This window comes from Biomphalaria glabrata, chromosome 14 (genome assembly GCF_947242115.1).
Source record: "Biomphalaria glabrata chromosome 14, xgBioGlab47.1, whole genome shotgun sequence".
Classification (NCBI taxonomy): domain Eukaryota; kingdom Metazoa; phylum Mollusca; class Gastropoda; family Planorbidae; genus Biomphalaria; species Biomphalaria glabrata.
The window spans coordinates 34,844,155-34,860,315 of NC_074724.1; the positions used below are offsets into that span (position 1 = coordinate 34,844,155).

Here is a 16,161-nt window from a genome sequence, read left to right on the forward strand (position 1 = left end):
CCTTTCTTCCCCCCACCCCCACCCCCCATTTGGTCAACTTATCCAGTGATACGATCAAAGAGCATTCAGAAAGCTAACACAAAAGAAATGGTTAAAAAAAAAATTTCCACAGATTTATTATTGTTAGTCTAGATCTATTATAATTTGAATTACATGACTGATCGGAACTAATTGATACAGCTACACTTAATATAAGCTTTGTTTTCTGAAAGTAAAAGAGTATATTTTATTTTTTGTCTTGTTTATAATATGTTTTTATTTTATTCTTTTCCACTTTGTTCTGTTTATCTTTCGTCTTTCCTTTTCATTTTTTTTTTGTTCCTGCATCTCTTCGAGTTCCTTCCATTTTCTCTCTGCTCGGTTATCTTCCATTCTCATTTACCTTCCCCTGTCATAACTTATCTCAAAGTATTTCTCCCTGGCACCTTGTTTCCCTGCCTCGGTTATCTACCATGGTATTACCTCCCTTCTGTCAGAATAGGGGAAAGTACAACAAAGTGGGGGGGGGGGATTTGGGGGGAGGGGGATTCTCCACCAGCTTTGTTGTCTCTGATCATGTCGTATATAATAGAGCTCAACAGCAGCTGTAGTTTTGTTCTTCTTACCTTTTCTTCTTGTTCAAAATGTCAACATATTTTTTTTTCCGTCAATAAAATTGAGTGAGCATTCTGTTTAGGTCGGTTTTTACTAAAACTGCAGATTCCGAAATACCCTTGCCAATGCTTCTCGACCTCACCGTGGCGCTCAGGTCGAAACTGTCATTAGAGAAGACGATTAGGCTTATAAGAAAGCTTAAAAAAAACAGAATTAAGGTGCCTAAGGACTAAGTACATTGCACAGGCAGGGATGGAAGAAAGCCCCAACAAGCATGTCACTATCCACAAACCGTTCCTCAAAGGTCAATTTTTATAGCGGACACCGTCTCGGCTGATGTGGTACAGAGAAGGAATATGGGGGTGTTTCCCCGGTGTGCTCGGCCATTGGCCTCGCTTCTGAACCGAGCGCCTTTGGATATGAGCCATCGGTAAAAGGGATGTAATAGCTTACATCTTCTGGATCTTTCTCAGAGAGAAGTTTTGTTGAGACAGGCAGATGGAAGCAAATTTTCCATGGGCCTGGAATTCTAAGAGTCATAGACTCAACTCTTAAGACAAGTATACAGATTCCGAAATGTATAATCTGGACTTCTAGTATGAGAGAAACAAAGATTAGAGAGAAATTTATAAAATCACCTAAGACCATGGAAGTTCTAAGAGCGTATACTATACTGAATAAGCCAATCCAATCTTAAGTACATCCTGGTAGTCCCGAGTTTAACACTTTATTAAACTGATATCGCCTCACCCACCTCCACCCCCCGCTACTCTCATTATCCTCTTCTGGCAGACTGGAAGTACCTAAATAACTTTGAGGGCTCTCATTGTTCTAAATATGAACATTGGATTTAGTCAATCTTTTATATTTATTAAAGACTTTTTCTTCTTTATCTTTTACTATTCCTCTGTTCAGTTCGCACATTCATGGGCGAAATCAGATGGATCCTGGAACAAATTGGAACCTCGTGGACGCAGATCTCGAAAACGGCCTAAGACCATCGAAAATATGGATTGTTATTGTCTATTCTTCTATTGCTGTGTGGATGGGGGTCGCGGCAGAGTGGGGGGGTTATAATAAGGGTTCGCCGAGCAAAAAAGGTTGAAAACCGCTGTCATAGACGATAACAAACTGGACGCCGTGAATGAATTCTGCTACCCAGAATCCAGAACTCAAGATGACCTGCCCGTAGAAGAGGAGATCAAAAAATAACAATTAGGGAAGACTCCGTCTATTTTGTGAATGGATTCACCAATTGTTTGCGACAACCAGAAGCTTACTATAAGCCAAGACTTGTCGTTCTACTTTAAGTGCTCATCATCTTGAATAAAAAATTAACTATGAACAAATTTCGCGAAATTGTCCCAACAGCGTATACAGTTGAATGTCAATGCCATCTCAAAGATTTCTTTTTAATAAAAGGAGTGCAGGGCCCTGAACCTAATTGTAATTAGACTTTAACTCAGTTTCCTCCCCTGATTCGAACTTTAATTAGAGCGCATTTAAAAAAAAAATGTTTCAACGGATTTAAAAAACAAAATGGTTCATTTTCAATTTAAAAATGTAAAAAAAAATCTAATAACAAATGGATGCCATGACAACCCCACCTTCTTCGTTAGCTGGAAATTAAAAATTAAAACAAAAAGAAATAGAATTCAATTGTTGTTATTTATATTTCTTTTTATTTATTTTTAACATATTCATTTTAGCTTCCTTTTTTTTATTTTGGCTTCCTTTGTCGAGGCTTATTTTACGCCTTGTGATGTTAGATGAAAGTGACCAGATTTTTTAATTCGAAAAAAGAATTGGCAGCTAGGAGTGTAGAGGACCCAAAGGTGTGGGTTAGTCTAGCGGGTGTGCGTTGGTGGGGAAGATGTCCAGTGTGTTTAGGGTATCCTGTGTGTGCAGTATGTCCAATGTGTCCTGTGTATGCAGTATGTCCATTGTGTCCTGTGGATGTGCAGTATGTCCATTGTGTCCTGTGTGCGCAGTATGTCCATTGTGTCCTGTGGATGTGCAGTATGTCCATTGTGTCCTGTGTGTGCAGTATGTCCATTATGTCCTGTGGATGTGCAGTATGTCCATTTTGTCCTGTGGATGTGCAGTATGTCCATTTTGTCCTGTGGATGTGCAGTATGTCCATTGTGTCCTGTGTGTGCAGCATGTCCATTGTGTCCTGTGTGTGCAGTATGTCCATTATGTCCTGTGGATGTGCAGTATGTCCATTGTGTCCTGTGTGTGCAGTATGTCCATTGTGTCCTGTGTGTGCAGTATGTCCATTATGTCCTGTGGATGTGCAGTATGTCCATTGTGTCCTGTGTGTGCAGTATGTCCATTGTGTCCTGTGGATGTGCAGGATGTCCATTGTGTCCTGTGGATGTGCAGTATGTCCATTGTGTCCTGTGTGTGCAGTATGTCCATTGTGTCCTGTGGATTTGCAGTATGTCCATTGTGTCCTGTGGATGTGCAGTATGTCCATTGTGTCCTGTGTGCGCAGTCTGTCCATTGTGTCCTGTGGATGTGCAGTATGTCCATTGTGTCCTGTGTGTGCAGTATGTCCATTGTGTCCTGTGTGCGCAGTCTGTCCATTGTGTCCTGTGTGCGCAGTATGTCCATTGTGTCCTGTGGATGTGCAGTATGTCCATTGTGTACTGTGTGTGCAGTATGTCCATTGTGTCCTGTGGATGTGCAGTATGTCCATTTTGTCCTGTGGATGTGCAGTATGTCCATTGTGTCCTGTGTGTGCAGCATGTCCATTGTGTCCTGTGTGTGCAGTATGTCCATTATGTCCTGTGGATGTGCAGTATGTCCATTGTGTCCTGTGTGTGCAGTATGTCCATTGTGTCCTGTGTGTGCAGTATGTCCATTATGTCCTGTGGATGTGCAGTATGTCCATTGTGTCCTGTGTGTGCAGTATGTCCATTGTGTCCTGTGGATGTGCAGGATGTCCATTGTGTCCTGTGGATGTGCAGTATGTCCTATGTGTCCTGTGTGTGCAGTATGTCCATTGTGTCCTGTGGATTTGCAGTATGTCCATTGTGTCCTGTGGATGTGCAGTATGTCCATTGTGTCCTGTGTGCGCAGTCTGTCCATTGTGTCCTGTGGATGTGCAGTATGTCCATTGTGTCCTGTGTGTGCAGTATGTCCATTGTGTCCTGTGTGCGCAGTATGTCCATTGTGTCATGTGGATGTGCAGTATGTCCATTGTGTACTGTGTGTGCAGTATGTCCATTGTGTCCTGTGGATGTGCAGTATGTCCATTGTGTCCTGTGTGTGCAGTATGTCCATTGTGTCCTGTGTGCGCAGTATGTCCATTGTGTCCTGTGGATGTGCAGTATGTCCATTGTATCCTGTGGATGTGCAGTATGTCCATTGTGTCCTGTGGTTGTGCAGTATGTCCATTGTGTCCCGTGTGTGCAGTACATCCATTGTGTCCTGTGGATGTGCAGTATGTCCATTGTGTGCTGTGGATGAAATTTGTCCTGTACGTGCAGTATGTCCTTTGTGCACTATTCCCAGTGTGTACTATAATATTAACAATAATATCTTTTATATAGCGCTACTTTCATGCTTATAGCATGCTCAGAGCGCTATGGTCCAATCTCATTTGTGTACCAGTGTAAGGGGGTATCTGGAAGAAAGTTTTCCATGCTGCCTGTAGGCACTTAGATAACACAACTCTGCTCGAGTCGGGTGTCGAACCTCGAGCCCCCTTCATAGGTAGCCAAGACGAGCTAAGTTCAAGCTTACTTAGCCTCCTGACCACGCTTTCTATGTGTCTTGTACATCCAGTATTTACTGTGTATGCACTGTGCAGTGATTCCTGTTTGTAGTGTGTTTTAATGTGTTTGTCATATGTGTACCTTGTCTTATTTGCGTCACATGCAATCAATGTTTTTAGTGTGAATTGTGTATGCAGTCCTGTATGCAGCGTGTCATTTGTGTTAAGTGTGTCATGTGTGTGCATTGTGTTCAGTGAGTCCAGTGTGTCCTTTTATTTCCTGTGTGTAGCTTGTTCTGTAATGTGTGTATCATCATTCATTGGTCTCCTTCAGTCGTAAAACGACTATGGTTAATCTCGAACACTTTCTCATTAGGCTGTGAAGCTCTTTTTCAGAGACACTCCCGTCCAAATATATTGCAGATCGAGGTGGCTTTCACTTTGGTGGTAGAGGAGCTGGCCATATTTTCGTATGGCACACTTTACTTCCAAAGCTGAGGCCTATGTTCTCTCGCTGTCTATACCTTTCTTTGTCACAATCTCTCTCCAACTAGTGCGGTCTATGGCTATGTCTTCCCAAATGGGAAATGTTCGCTGATTTTAAATCCCATTTTATCACATCAACGTAACGGAGGTGGGGGCGACCAGTTTTTCTTGAGGTAGACGCGAGTTGCCCGTAGAGAATGACTTTCGGGATTTGATTGTCCTCCATCCGGCGAACATGTCCGAGCCAGCGCAGGCAGCGTTGCCCGAGGACTGTAAAGATGCTGAGAAGGCCTGTTCGCGCCAGGATTGCACACTCTTTCTTTCCATGTTATTTTCAAGATCCTTCGGAGGCAACGCAAGAAAGAGCATTTGTACTAATTTGTCCTAGCATATGGGACGAGGAATGTGCCTTTATCTTTGTGTCTTTCTGAGTAATTTATTCAATTTTGTTTTTGTATTTGAAGATTATGGTTTAGTGTTTTATGTCTAATTGCTACTTTACTTTTGCGTCTTCTGTCCTGAAGGCTTTCTAAATTTAGTGATTTTACTAAAGGTGTTACTCTAGTCAAATGTGAATATTCGTTTGTCATGAATCTCACTGCTCTATTTTGTGTCTTTTCCAGTTTCTGTTTAGGGGTCCCAAACAGAGGATGCATATTCCTCATCCCGTATGCAAGGACAATTTTGTACAAATGCTCTTTCTTCCCTAGTGCTATTAGAGCATGGAATGGGTTGCCTGAGCTAGCCAGGAAAACCATTGACTTGGCAGAATTTAAGTCACATGCATGACTGAATGCATGACGCAGAGGACGTAATCATCTTCTTTTTTGAAGTTACGTCTGTATTATATAAGATAAGATAAGATATAAGATATTCTATTATTGGCCTAACCAAGTTTAGTAGAATGTGTGTCTAATGTGTCCCTAATTTGCGTCACGTGCAATCAGTGTTTTCAATGTTTCTTGTGTTTGTAGGGAGTTCAGTATGCAGTGTGTCCTTCGTGTACAGTGTGCAATGTGTTTAGTGTGTCCAGTGTGTCTTTGTGTGTTGCGCATGCAGTGTCTCTTGTCTGATTACGAATGCCTGTGCTCTAAGCGTGCCTGCTAACTACCGCACAATCAGAACACATTCTAATTGGCCCTGTCTCATGACAACAGAGAACAAACAAATACGCAGACAACAAGATCGCTGATGACCAAACGGGAAGATGGGGGGGGGGGGGGGTGAAGCCTGGGAGAGAGAGAGAGAGAGAGAGAGAGGGAGGGAGGGAGTTTTCAAGGAGAAGGGGTTGTGTCGACAGGCCTTGAGCATCAATTACATTTATCAAGACTCATTAGAACCAGGGGTTGTCTGGGGTTGGCCTCTCAATGAGATATTCTTATAATCATTGGCTGTGCAGTGTAATATTACCGAGTCATGGCTTTTTTACTGGCATCGAAACACGGAGAAAAACAAGCATGACTCCCGCCTTCTCTCTATTCACCACGCCTCTGGCTCTGTTTCCATCTTCTTTTCTCTCATACCTCACATCTCTCAATTACATTTTAAAGTCTTCAAAACTTAAATTTGTAGATGTTTAGGGTTGAAAGGAAGTTTCACTTTGAAAATAGAGAGAGAAAGAGATGCAGAGAGAGAAAGAGAGAGAAAAAAAGAGAGAGAGAAAGAGATACAGATAGAAAAAGAGAGAGAGAGAAAGAGAGAGAATGAGAAACAGAAAGAGATATAGATAGAGAAAGAAAGAGAGAGAGAATGAGATACGGATAGAGAAAGAGAGAGAGAGAATGAGAAAAAGAAAGAGATAGAAAGAGATATAGATAGAGAAAGAAAGAGAGAGAGAGAAAGAGATACAGAGAGAAAAAGAGAGAGAGAGAAAAAGAGATACAGATAGAGAAAGAGAGAGAGAGAATGAGAAAAAGAAAGAGATAGAACGAGATATAGATAGAGAAAGAAAGAGAGAGAGAGAAAGAGATACAGAGAGAAAAAGAGAGAGAGAGAGAAAGAGATACAGATAGAGAAAGAGAGAGAGAGAATGAGAAAAAGAAAGAGATAGAACGAGATATAGATATAGAAAGAAAGAGAGAAAGAGATACAGAGAGAAAGAGAGAGAAAGAGATACAGAGAGAGAAAGAGAGAGAGAGAGAGAGAGAAAGAGATGCAGAGAGAGAAAGAGAGAGAAAAGAGAGAGAGAGAGAGAGAGAAAGAGATACAGATAGAGAAAGAGAGAGAGAGAGAGAAAGAGAGAGAATGAGAAAGAGAAAGAGATAGAAAGAGATACAGATAGAGAAAGAGAGAGAGAGAGAGAGAGAGAAAGTAAGATAAAAACAGATGACCTTTACATTATCTGCCCTATAGATCACAAGGTTTATAAAGAGAAGTATATTAATGCCAAACATTTAAAATTCGACTTCTCATTTCTTCATTTAATGTACAAACTGCGCCACACGGGGTGTCTTCTTTTCTGTTTCAATTATCTTAAGGGTGCCCGAAAGCTTATCTCATATATGATATTAATATGACTACTGACTACCACTACCCACTTTGATTTTTTAACAGGCTATATTTTGTCATGGAGTCCCTGCCTTTTTTTTTTTTTTTTTAAGTTACAACATTTTCATTATAAGAAAAAAAAAACTTTGATTATCACGCTTGTCTGTTGTTTGTTTGGCATGTTTCGGATGTTCCTTCAGAGTTGAAGATAATTACTTCCTAGTCCAAACCTCCCGCAGGACGACGGGGGATGGGAGCGGGCAAGGTTTGAACCCTTGACCATCGATAAATCTGAACGACAGTCCAGCGCGCAAACCGCACGACCAGGCAGCCATCCATCCAGCTTTTTCCCCTAGGACAAGTACTTCATAGTGTTTCTGCAGTTAACATGTTAATTTATGTTAATTTATGTTAAGTTATATGAAGGTTGTCTAAAGACGTAATCCTTGCGGTCAAACAAAAGACTAAAAGACATTAAGTTTATGGGCTGCGTTGGAATCTTTCATTTGTTGAAATGCTTTTTATAATTCTGTAAGTAGGCCTACGTTTCAGTGATGTTTCAGTGATGTTTCAGTGATGTTTCAGTGATGTGGTGCAGGCAACACGTTCCCATTTCAGGTTTTGGACCGTACAGGCATTTTGTGTACAGCACTGTGTAAACTGGGGCAGAGACATTAAGCAGGCTAGAACATAGTATGTAGAAAGTAAAGTTCCCCTTTCAGACCTTGTGGTCTCTAGGGCAGATGATAAAAAGGGTCATCAGTTAACGAGGGTGTCATGTGGCCAGCACAACGACCAACCGCCTATACGTTTACCCAACTAATGTCAGGTACCCATTAGAGCTGAGTGGGCACCCGAAGATCCAGAAATTCTTCACCAGGATTCGAACCCCGGACCCCGGTTCGGAAGTCAAGCGCTTTACCGCTCAGCCACCGCGCCTCCAAACTAGAACATACAGGACTGAAAATTCTCTAATGGAATAGAAATTGAACTATTAAAATGAATGTTCTAAGATTAATATGAAATAGCATCAAGAAACTCGAAAGTTCAAATGTTTTTTTGTTTTTTTTTTAATGGATTTTTTTTTTATAAGTAGCGTCTTAGGAGGGGAGAGATAGTTGAGTGGAAAAGTGAGCAATCCAGGGTTCGACTCTCGACTGAATTTTGAATTTTAAGATTTTTAGTTCGCCACTGAGTCCACCCAACTCTAATGTGTACCTGGCTTTAGTTGGGTAAAGTAACGGCATTTGGTCGTTGTGCTGGCCACATGGCACCCTGGCTAACCGTTGGATATAGAAACGAACTTTCGTATAGATCGCAAGGTCTGAAAGGGGAACCTTACTTGTACTTTATCGTCTTCGGACTCTTTGCTGTGCTAAGTCTTTAGGAGTGAGCCTTAAGGCCAATCTCAGGCATTATCATCTCTAGGATTCCCTACGAGACACTGAAACCTGGTGCCGAACGCATTGCAGGACGCTCGGACCATCCTTTTCATTTTTAGTGGCCCCCGGAAGGGGAAAAGACGCTATTAGTTTTGTGTGGAATGTCTGTCCGTCCGTCCCGTTTAGATCTCGTAAACTAGAAAAGATATTAAAAATCTGACACCATAATATTTTAGACCATTCAAAGTTCTGATGCAACGGCTACTTTTTTCTTTTCTGAAAGCGAAAAATCTAATTTTTTTAAATCACTTATGCAAGCAGTTTTTCATAAAATCCACCACATTTACAACTATTCAATATTAATAGTAACAAACACGTGAGGCTCTTTATTTATGCAGACAATATTAAATTGTATGTTTAAAAGAATTTATTACATTTTTATTGCAAAGTTATGTAAATTCAATCATACGAACTACTACATTTACCCCTAAAAGAAATTATTTCTTTTTTTTTTAAAGAGAAAAAATCTATTTAGTATGCATATAAGTTAGACACAATTTACAACAACAATTATTAAGTAGTTTTTCAGATTAGCACGTGAACTGTAGTGCTCCACCTCTCATATAGTACACTGAACTATAATTTTTTTTTTACGGAAATGTTTTTTTCTTGAGGATCTGAATAAGAGATTGACCCTTTACAAAACAAATAGATCAATTAGATATTCATTCTTCTCTGTCATTTGTCTTTGATAGAATTTTTTCACGGAGACAAAGCGCGATGAAGATCACCGCTGTGACGATGATGACTGCAGTAACAATTCATAAGGCTGGCGCTCAGGCGTGATCACCACTGCTCTAACGACGAACCTCAACGAAGACGTCTGGACCCGTCACCGTAGCAAGACCCTTAGAGCGTTCGGGGTCGCCACTGTAACGGACGCATGTGTAGTCAGATGTAGCTGAAGTATTTCTAAAATGAGTATGTAGACTAAGTGCGTGCGTACCTTGTATGATGTATTTTCAATCTGCGAGTTCTTCATGCACACTGTCACAAATATAGATAAGGTACTAAACAAGAACACAGACTCAATGACCAAGTTGACTCAAGGTGAACTTCAAACAAACGTTTATTACAGAATGGGCCACAGTCTAGTCTGTCACTATAGAACGATGTTACCCCCTTTGAGAATCTAGCGGTAACTGATTAATTCAAAGTCTAACCTAATCTCTAACCCAAAGTCTATGTCGTCACTAATAAATGTACGTTCACTGTCGGTCTTATAAAGTGCGCAACCCAACTCACTCAACTAGCTATCTAACAGTCTTTGATAGAATTTCATTCTGATGCTCTTTCTGAAAATATTGAAACCTGCTTTTTTTTAACTGCCAGGTTGGACCACTTTGGGGGCCGATTTTGAGTTTGTGTATCCACACGAACTGTCTTTGTTATGTTGTTTTAATGTCAAATTTGTGTCACAAGAGGTCTCTTCTCAGAACAGCCATTGTCTCTCGAGACAGAAAGAACCATGTTTCTTTATCTAAGGCCCACAAAAATGCGCACCGGGAAGGATTTATCTGAGCCATTCATTGCCTCTTGGGACAGAGGGAGCCATACATCGCCAGTGGACAAGAAAGATGCCAATTTACGGCCCATCGGCGCCTCCTCGCACGTCTTGATAAAACTTGTTCTGACTCGCTCTTGATACAAGCGCCGAATCTTCCTCGAACATTTTGGGGAAAGCCTTGCAAGCAGGCATTTAGTCCAGACAAAAGGGGGGGGGGGTATCCTTGTCTTTGAGACGCCCATGTTCTAACCAACACCCACACATACGCAAGCCTTCAGTAATGCCGTCCGGGTGACTTGACCAAGGATTGTCCGGACCAGTGTTTTATTACGCTCTCCCATTTCAGTCAGATGACGGACTCTCTCCGATCGATGCCGGTAAGTAGCTCGCCTTATTTATTATTTCCTTTTAGGTAGAAGTAAATCATGGGGACTACTTTCTACTACAGTCAAGGGGAGGGAATTCTTCGGTGCCATTTGTAAGGGGAGGGAATTCTCTCTCTTTCCTAAAACAAAAATAGTTTTGGTTTGGGTAGGGGGGTATCTTCATGTTCTTTTTATTTACTGAACATTTGTTTGTATTTAAGCTTTGATTTTTATCTCTTTCTGTTAAGTACTCTCTTTTCATCTCTCTCTCTTTCAATCTTTTTGTCATTACTTTTCCCACACAATTCCTGTCTTCTCTTGTTACACTCGTTCTCTCTTTAACTCTCCATCTTCCTCTTTCACTGTCTCTTATTTACTTATTTATATTTCAATTTGTAGCATCTATATCTTATATTTATATCCATCTTGTACCTATAATCCGTGCTTATAACTAGATCTAAATTTATGACTAGATCTCTATAGCTAGTTTAAAACACTGAATTAGCAGTTATTGATTGATCACTCGTTCACCAAAGTAACCCAATAGACGGGGTTTTAAAACCTTATTAAAAATATTAATGTTTCTCTTTCTCTATCTCTCTTTTTGTCTCTCTCTCTTTCTCTCCCTCTTACTATTTCTCATTCACTCTTTCTCTCTCTCTCTCTCCCCCCTCTCTCTCTCCCTCTCTCCTTTTTTTGTTTTGTTGCTGTGGCCCACTTCATCAAAAGGAATAAGCACATCCATTGTACATTGATTCTTTTTTTTTTTTTACACTTTGCTTTTGAATGCCACAAAATGTTCTAGTTACATTTTTTAATTCAAACAAAACAACAACGATAACAAAACAACAACAATAAAGTAATTTTTTTTTTATTGCCCAACACTCCCAAAGCTTCTGTTTTACACATAACATGCTACACGCAAATGTAATTAACAACCGCAGCAATGAACTATCCTCTGAACTATCCTCTGGACTATCCACTAAACTATCCTCTGAACTTTCCTCTGGACTATCCTCTGAACTATCCTCTGGACTATCCACTAAACTATCCTCTGAACTATCCTCTGAACTATCCACTAAACTATCCTCTGAACTATCCTCTGGACTATCCACTAAACTATCCTCTGAACTATCGTCTGGACTATCCTCTGAACTATCCTCTGGACTATCCACTAAACTATCCTCTGAACTATCCTCTGAACTATCCACTAAACTATCCTCTGAACTATCCTCTGAACTATCCTCTGGACTATCCACTAAACTATCCTCTGAACTATCCTCTGGACTATCCTCTGAACTATCCTCTGGACTATCCACTAAACTTTCCTCTGAACTATCCTCTGAACTATCCACTAAACTATCCTCTGAACTATCCTCTGAACTATCCTCTGGACTATCCACTAAACTATCCTCTGAACTATCCTCTGGACTATCCTCTAAACTATCCTCTGGACTATACACTAAACTATCCTCTGAACTATCCTCTGAACTATCCACTAAACTATCCTCTGAACTATCCTCTGAACTATCCTCTGAACTATCCTCTAGACTATCCACTAAACTATCCTCTGAACTATCCTCTGGACTATCCTCTGAACTATCCTCTGGACTATCCCCTGGACTATCCTCTGAACTATCCTCTGGACTATCCTCTGAACTATCCTCTGGACTATCCACTAAACTATCCTCTGAACTATCCTCTGAACTATCCACTAAACTATCCTCTGAACTATCCTCTGAACTATCCTCTGGACTATCCACTAAACTATCCTCTGAACTATCCTCTGGACTATCCTCTGAACTATCCTCTGGACTATCCACTAAACTTTCCTCTGAACTATCCTCTGAACTATCCACTAAACTATCCTCTGAACTATCCTCTGAACTATCCTCTGGACTATCCACTAAACTATCCTCTGAACTATCCTCTGGACTATCCTCTAAACTATCCTCTGGACTATACACTAAACTATCCTCTGAACTATCCTCTGAACTATCCACTAAACTATCCTCTGAACTATCCTCTGAACTATCCTCTGAACTATCCTCTAGACTATCCACTAAACTATCCTCTGAACTATCCTCTGGACTATCCTCTGAACTATCCTCTGGACTATCCCCTGGACTATCCTCTGAACTATCCTCTGGACTATCCTCTGAACTATCCTCTGGACTATCCTCTGAACTATCCTCTGGACTATCCTCTGAAAATGTATCTACGCCGAGGGGGGACCATGAATAAGGCTTTCTTCCACCTTCCTAATCGAAAAAATAAGACGCCGCCAATGTTAGTCTCTTATTTCTTCCATATTGTTGAATAGATTAGTGAGTGACAAGAAGGGCATTGGTGAATGTAACACACAAAAAGATATAGATGCATTCGTTTGTATTTTTTAAAATTCAGACCCAGCTTGCAGTGAAGAAGTCAACTTGTATGGATAATGTTCTGTAGTCTGTCATGGCGATATTTACTCTATCGAAATGTATTCAGCATTGAATGTGGTTCCTTTTATTTCGTCAGTCTTTCTTTATTGATACTCTTACTTCCTTTCCTCTTGCTATCTTTTTTTATCTTTTTTTTTTCGTTTTCTTTCTCTTTTGTCTCTTTCTTTCTTTTTTTTTTCTATCTATTTTGTTTTGTTCTTTCTTTGTTTTGGGCCTCTTTCTCTCATTCTCTTTCTTTTATTCAAATTTTTTTTTCTCTTTAGCTTTAAATCTTTTTAAAATCTTTCTCTTCTCTTTCTCTCTCTCTTTCTCTCTTTCTATATCTCTCTCTTTCTCTCTCTCTCTCTTTCTCTCTCTTACTCTCTATTTCCCTCTCTCTCTTTCTCTCTCTATCTCTCCCTCGCTTTCTCTCTACTCTCTTTCTTTCTACTCTCTTTCTCCCTCTCTCTCTTTCTCTCTTTTTCTTTTATTCTCTTTCTTTTTTCTCTTTTGCTTTAAAAATTCTTTTTAAAATCTTTCTCTTCTCTCCCTCTTTCAATCTCTCCCTCGCTTTCTCTCTTTTTTTCTCTCTCTTTCTCTGTCTCTCTTTCTCTTTCTCTCTCTCTCTCTCTCTCTCTCTGTTTCTCTCTCTTTATTTGTGTGATGTCCTTGACTCAAAAGAAACCATCTCAACTTCTCGCCGCTACTAAAGACCGACAGGTTTGACCTTCTACGTTTCGCTTTGCTCCTAGCGGGTCAAGCAATTTATTTAGGGAATTGGTCAAATTCAACATTGCTGGGGCTGAACCCGTGAGCGTATGTGTGTGTGTGCTTGCGTGTGTGTGATTGCGTGTGAAAGATAGGCTGTATGTGTGTGCGTGTGAGTTGTTTTTAAAGGCCCCTAAGTACAGAGAAAAAAAAATACTCTTGAGTTTAATAGTTTGGTTTACTAAAGAAAAACAGTATCGTGTGTCAACGAGTGTGTTTGCTTGCGTGTTCACCAGTGACGGCCCGTAAGGCGGAAAAGGGGGGGGGGGATACAAGACTAAATTCTCAGTAAGGGAAATGTTGTTTGATTTTTAGAAGTAGCACAAAAAAATATATTTGTTAACATTCTTTCAGACACACTCTGTTTTGGTGTTCATAGCATTACCAGAAGACGCTAAGACTGGAATCCAGGCTGCCGGCTTGATCGTGCGGTATGCGCGCTGTCGTTCGGTCGTCTCGATAGTCCCGGGTTCAAACCCTGCCCACCAGGGCCGGTCCTAGCCATTGAGGGGGCCCTATGCGAAACTGATTGCGCGGGGCCTAGTCTGTGTGGGAATAAGGATATTAAGTGAAAATTAAGATTTTGTATAAGAAAAAAAAATCGACTTTACTAAGTTAATAATTGCGATCTGTACTTTACGAACCTTGTAACCAATGACATATTTATATGCTAGTGACTATAAAAGTAAATATAGTATTGCAACTTCCGAATAAATTCGCCCGATTATTACATGAAAACTAACAATACCTTTTTTTCTTTTTATCACTCGTAGGATTGGCGTTTTCCGCAATTAATGACACCCACAAATGACAATTTTGTCTATTTTTCTAGAGATTTTAAAGAGTTTTCATGAGATTTTAATAAATTCAGGCAATTTAATAATTACACCCTAAATTAGCGCGGGGCCTATGAAAGCGCGGGGCCCACTGCGGCCGCATAGGTTGCAGTGGCCTAAGACCGGCCCTGCTGCCCACTGCTTTCTCCCGTCGTCCTGCGGGAGGTTTGAACTAGGAAGTAAATTATTTTCAACTTTGAAGGAACATCCGAAACATGTCAAACAGTTTACAAAACTTTTTTTTTACTACACCAAATACAAAATCAATAGAAACAAAATTCAAAACAAAAAAAGAAAAAAGAGATAATACTTATATTTTTAAAATATTAACCGGAAGTTTAGCTTGCCCAGGGCGCTAACAACTTTAGAACCGGGACTATTTTTGTCATTGCTCTATATAATGAACATCATAGCATCTTCTAGTCTTACAAAGTTGACCTTTAATTTGGATTTTAATGACAGTGAAATATAACAGGCGATAAGCGTTCAAAACTCTTTTCAAATTATTTTTTTTAAAGAATCGATCCTTTTAATTTGCAAATAATAAATAGCATTTAAAACTTTGAGATTGAGTATCATTCAGTATCGATGTTTTCAGAATGAGTATTAAATGGTATCGAACATCTTTGAACATCCAATGCTATCGGACATTTTAAATTGAGTTATTTATATTTGCTCTTATCGATTTAAGAAATTATCGCTATCGGATTTAAAGTTAGAGAAATTTTTAGGTATCGATCTTATCAGATAGAGAATCGCTGGTGTCGGCCCTTAGAATTGTCATCATCATGACATTAAAAAAATGGTAACACACAAATAAAATTTATGATGAAAACAAGGGCAAACAACTATAATTTTCTCCAGCGAGTTATTTCCCTTTATTCTCCGTTTCTCGGTGGACAAGCAAGGGCATTAGTTCCTGTCATGGCGGGTGAATAGTGACGTCTGCATCTTTAATAACCAATTAGACCGCATTGAGGCTAGACCACAATGCCTAGCGATTTAAAGAGAAAACAAAAAAAAATTAGCAGAGGTCTGGAGAAGAGTTTGAAAGATGGAAGAAAGTTCTTTTGCTTAATGTGAACTTGTCCCCCCCCCCGCCCCCCCACGTCAGTCATTCAACTAAATTCTAATTTTTTTTCTTATTTTTCATTTTTCTCTCTGTCTCTCTGTCTTTCTTTCTCCATCTCTCTCTCTCTCTCTCTCTCTCCCCATGCCACTCTTTCTGTATATTTTTTTTGTTCTCTCTGAGTAGATGGCCCTCTATTCCTCTATGTCTGTTCTTCTCTGTCTCTCCGTCTGTCACTCTTTATCTCTTTTACTTTCTCTGAGTCTCTTTCTTTCTCTCTCTTTTTTTGTCTCTCTATGTCTATGTCCCAAGTCTTCTACTTTTGCCCAAAGGCACTACGCCTAACAACAGAGTTTCTCGCCAAGGCTCTACGGGAGGACTGATCCTTCCAGTCTTGTTACCAATTGGAGTTTATCTCTACTTTTGCTCTGTCTCGCTGTCTGTCTGTCTGTCCGTCTGA

At 40.1% G+C, this 16,161-nt stretch overlaps 1 protein-coding gene across 1 annotated transcript; it reads right to left on the reverse strand.

Annotated features, from left to right (window-relative positions):
* Positions 1 to 7,847: 7,847 nt before the first annotated feature.
* Positions 7,848 to 13,064, reverse strand: LOC129922742 (clumping factor A-like). Its single transcript, XM_056009689.1, has 3 exons — positions 13,011 to 13,064; positions 11,555 to 12,863; positions 7,848 to 7,948 (listed from the first exon to the last, which is right to left on the reverse strand). The coding sequence occupies exons 1-3, from the start codon at positions 13,062 to 13,064 to the stop codon at positions 7,848 to 7,850; spliced, it is 1,464 nt and encodes a 487-aa protein (XP_055865664.1).
* Positions 13,065 to 16,161: the final 3,097 nt, after the last annotated feature.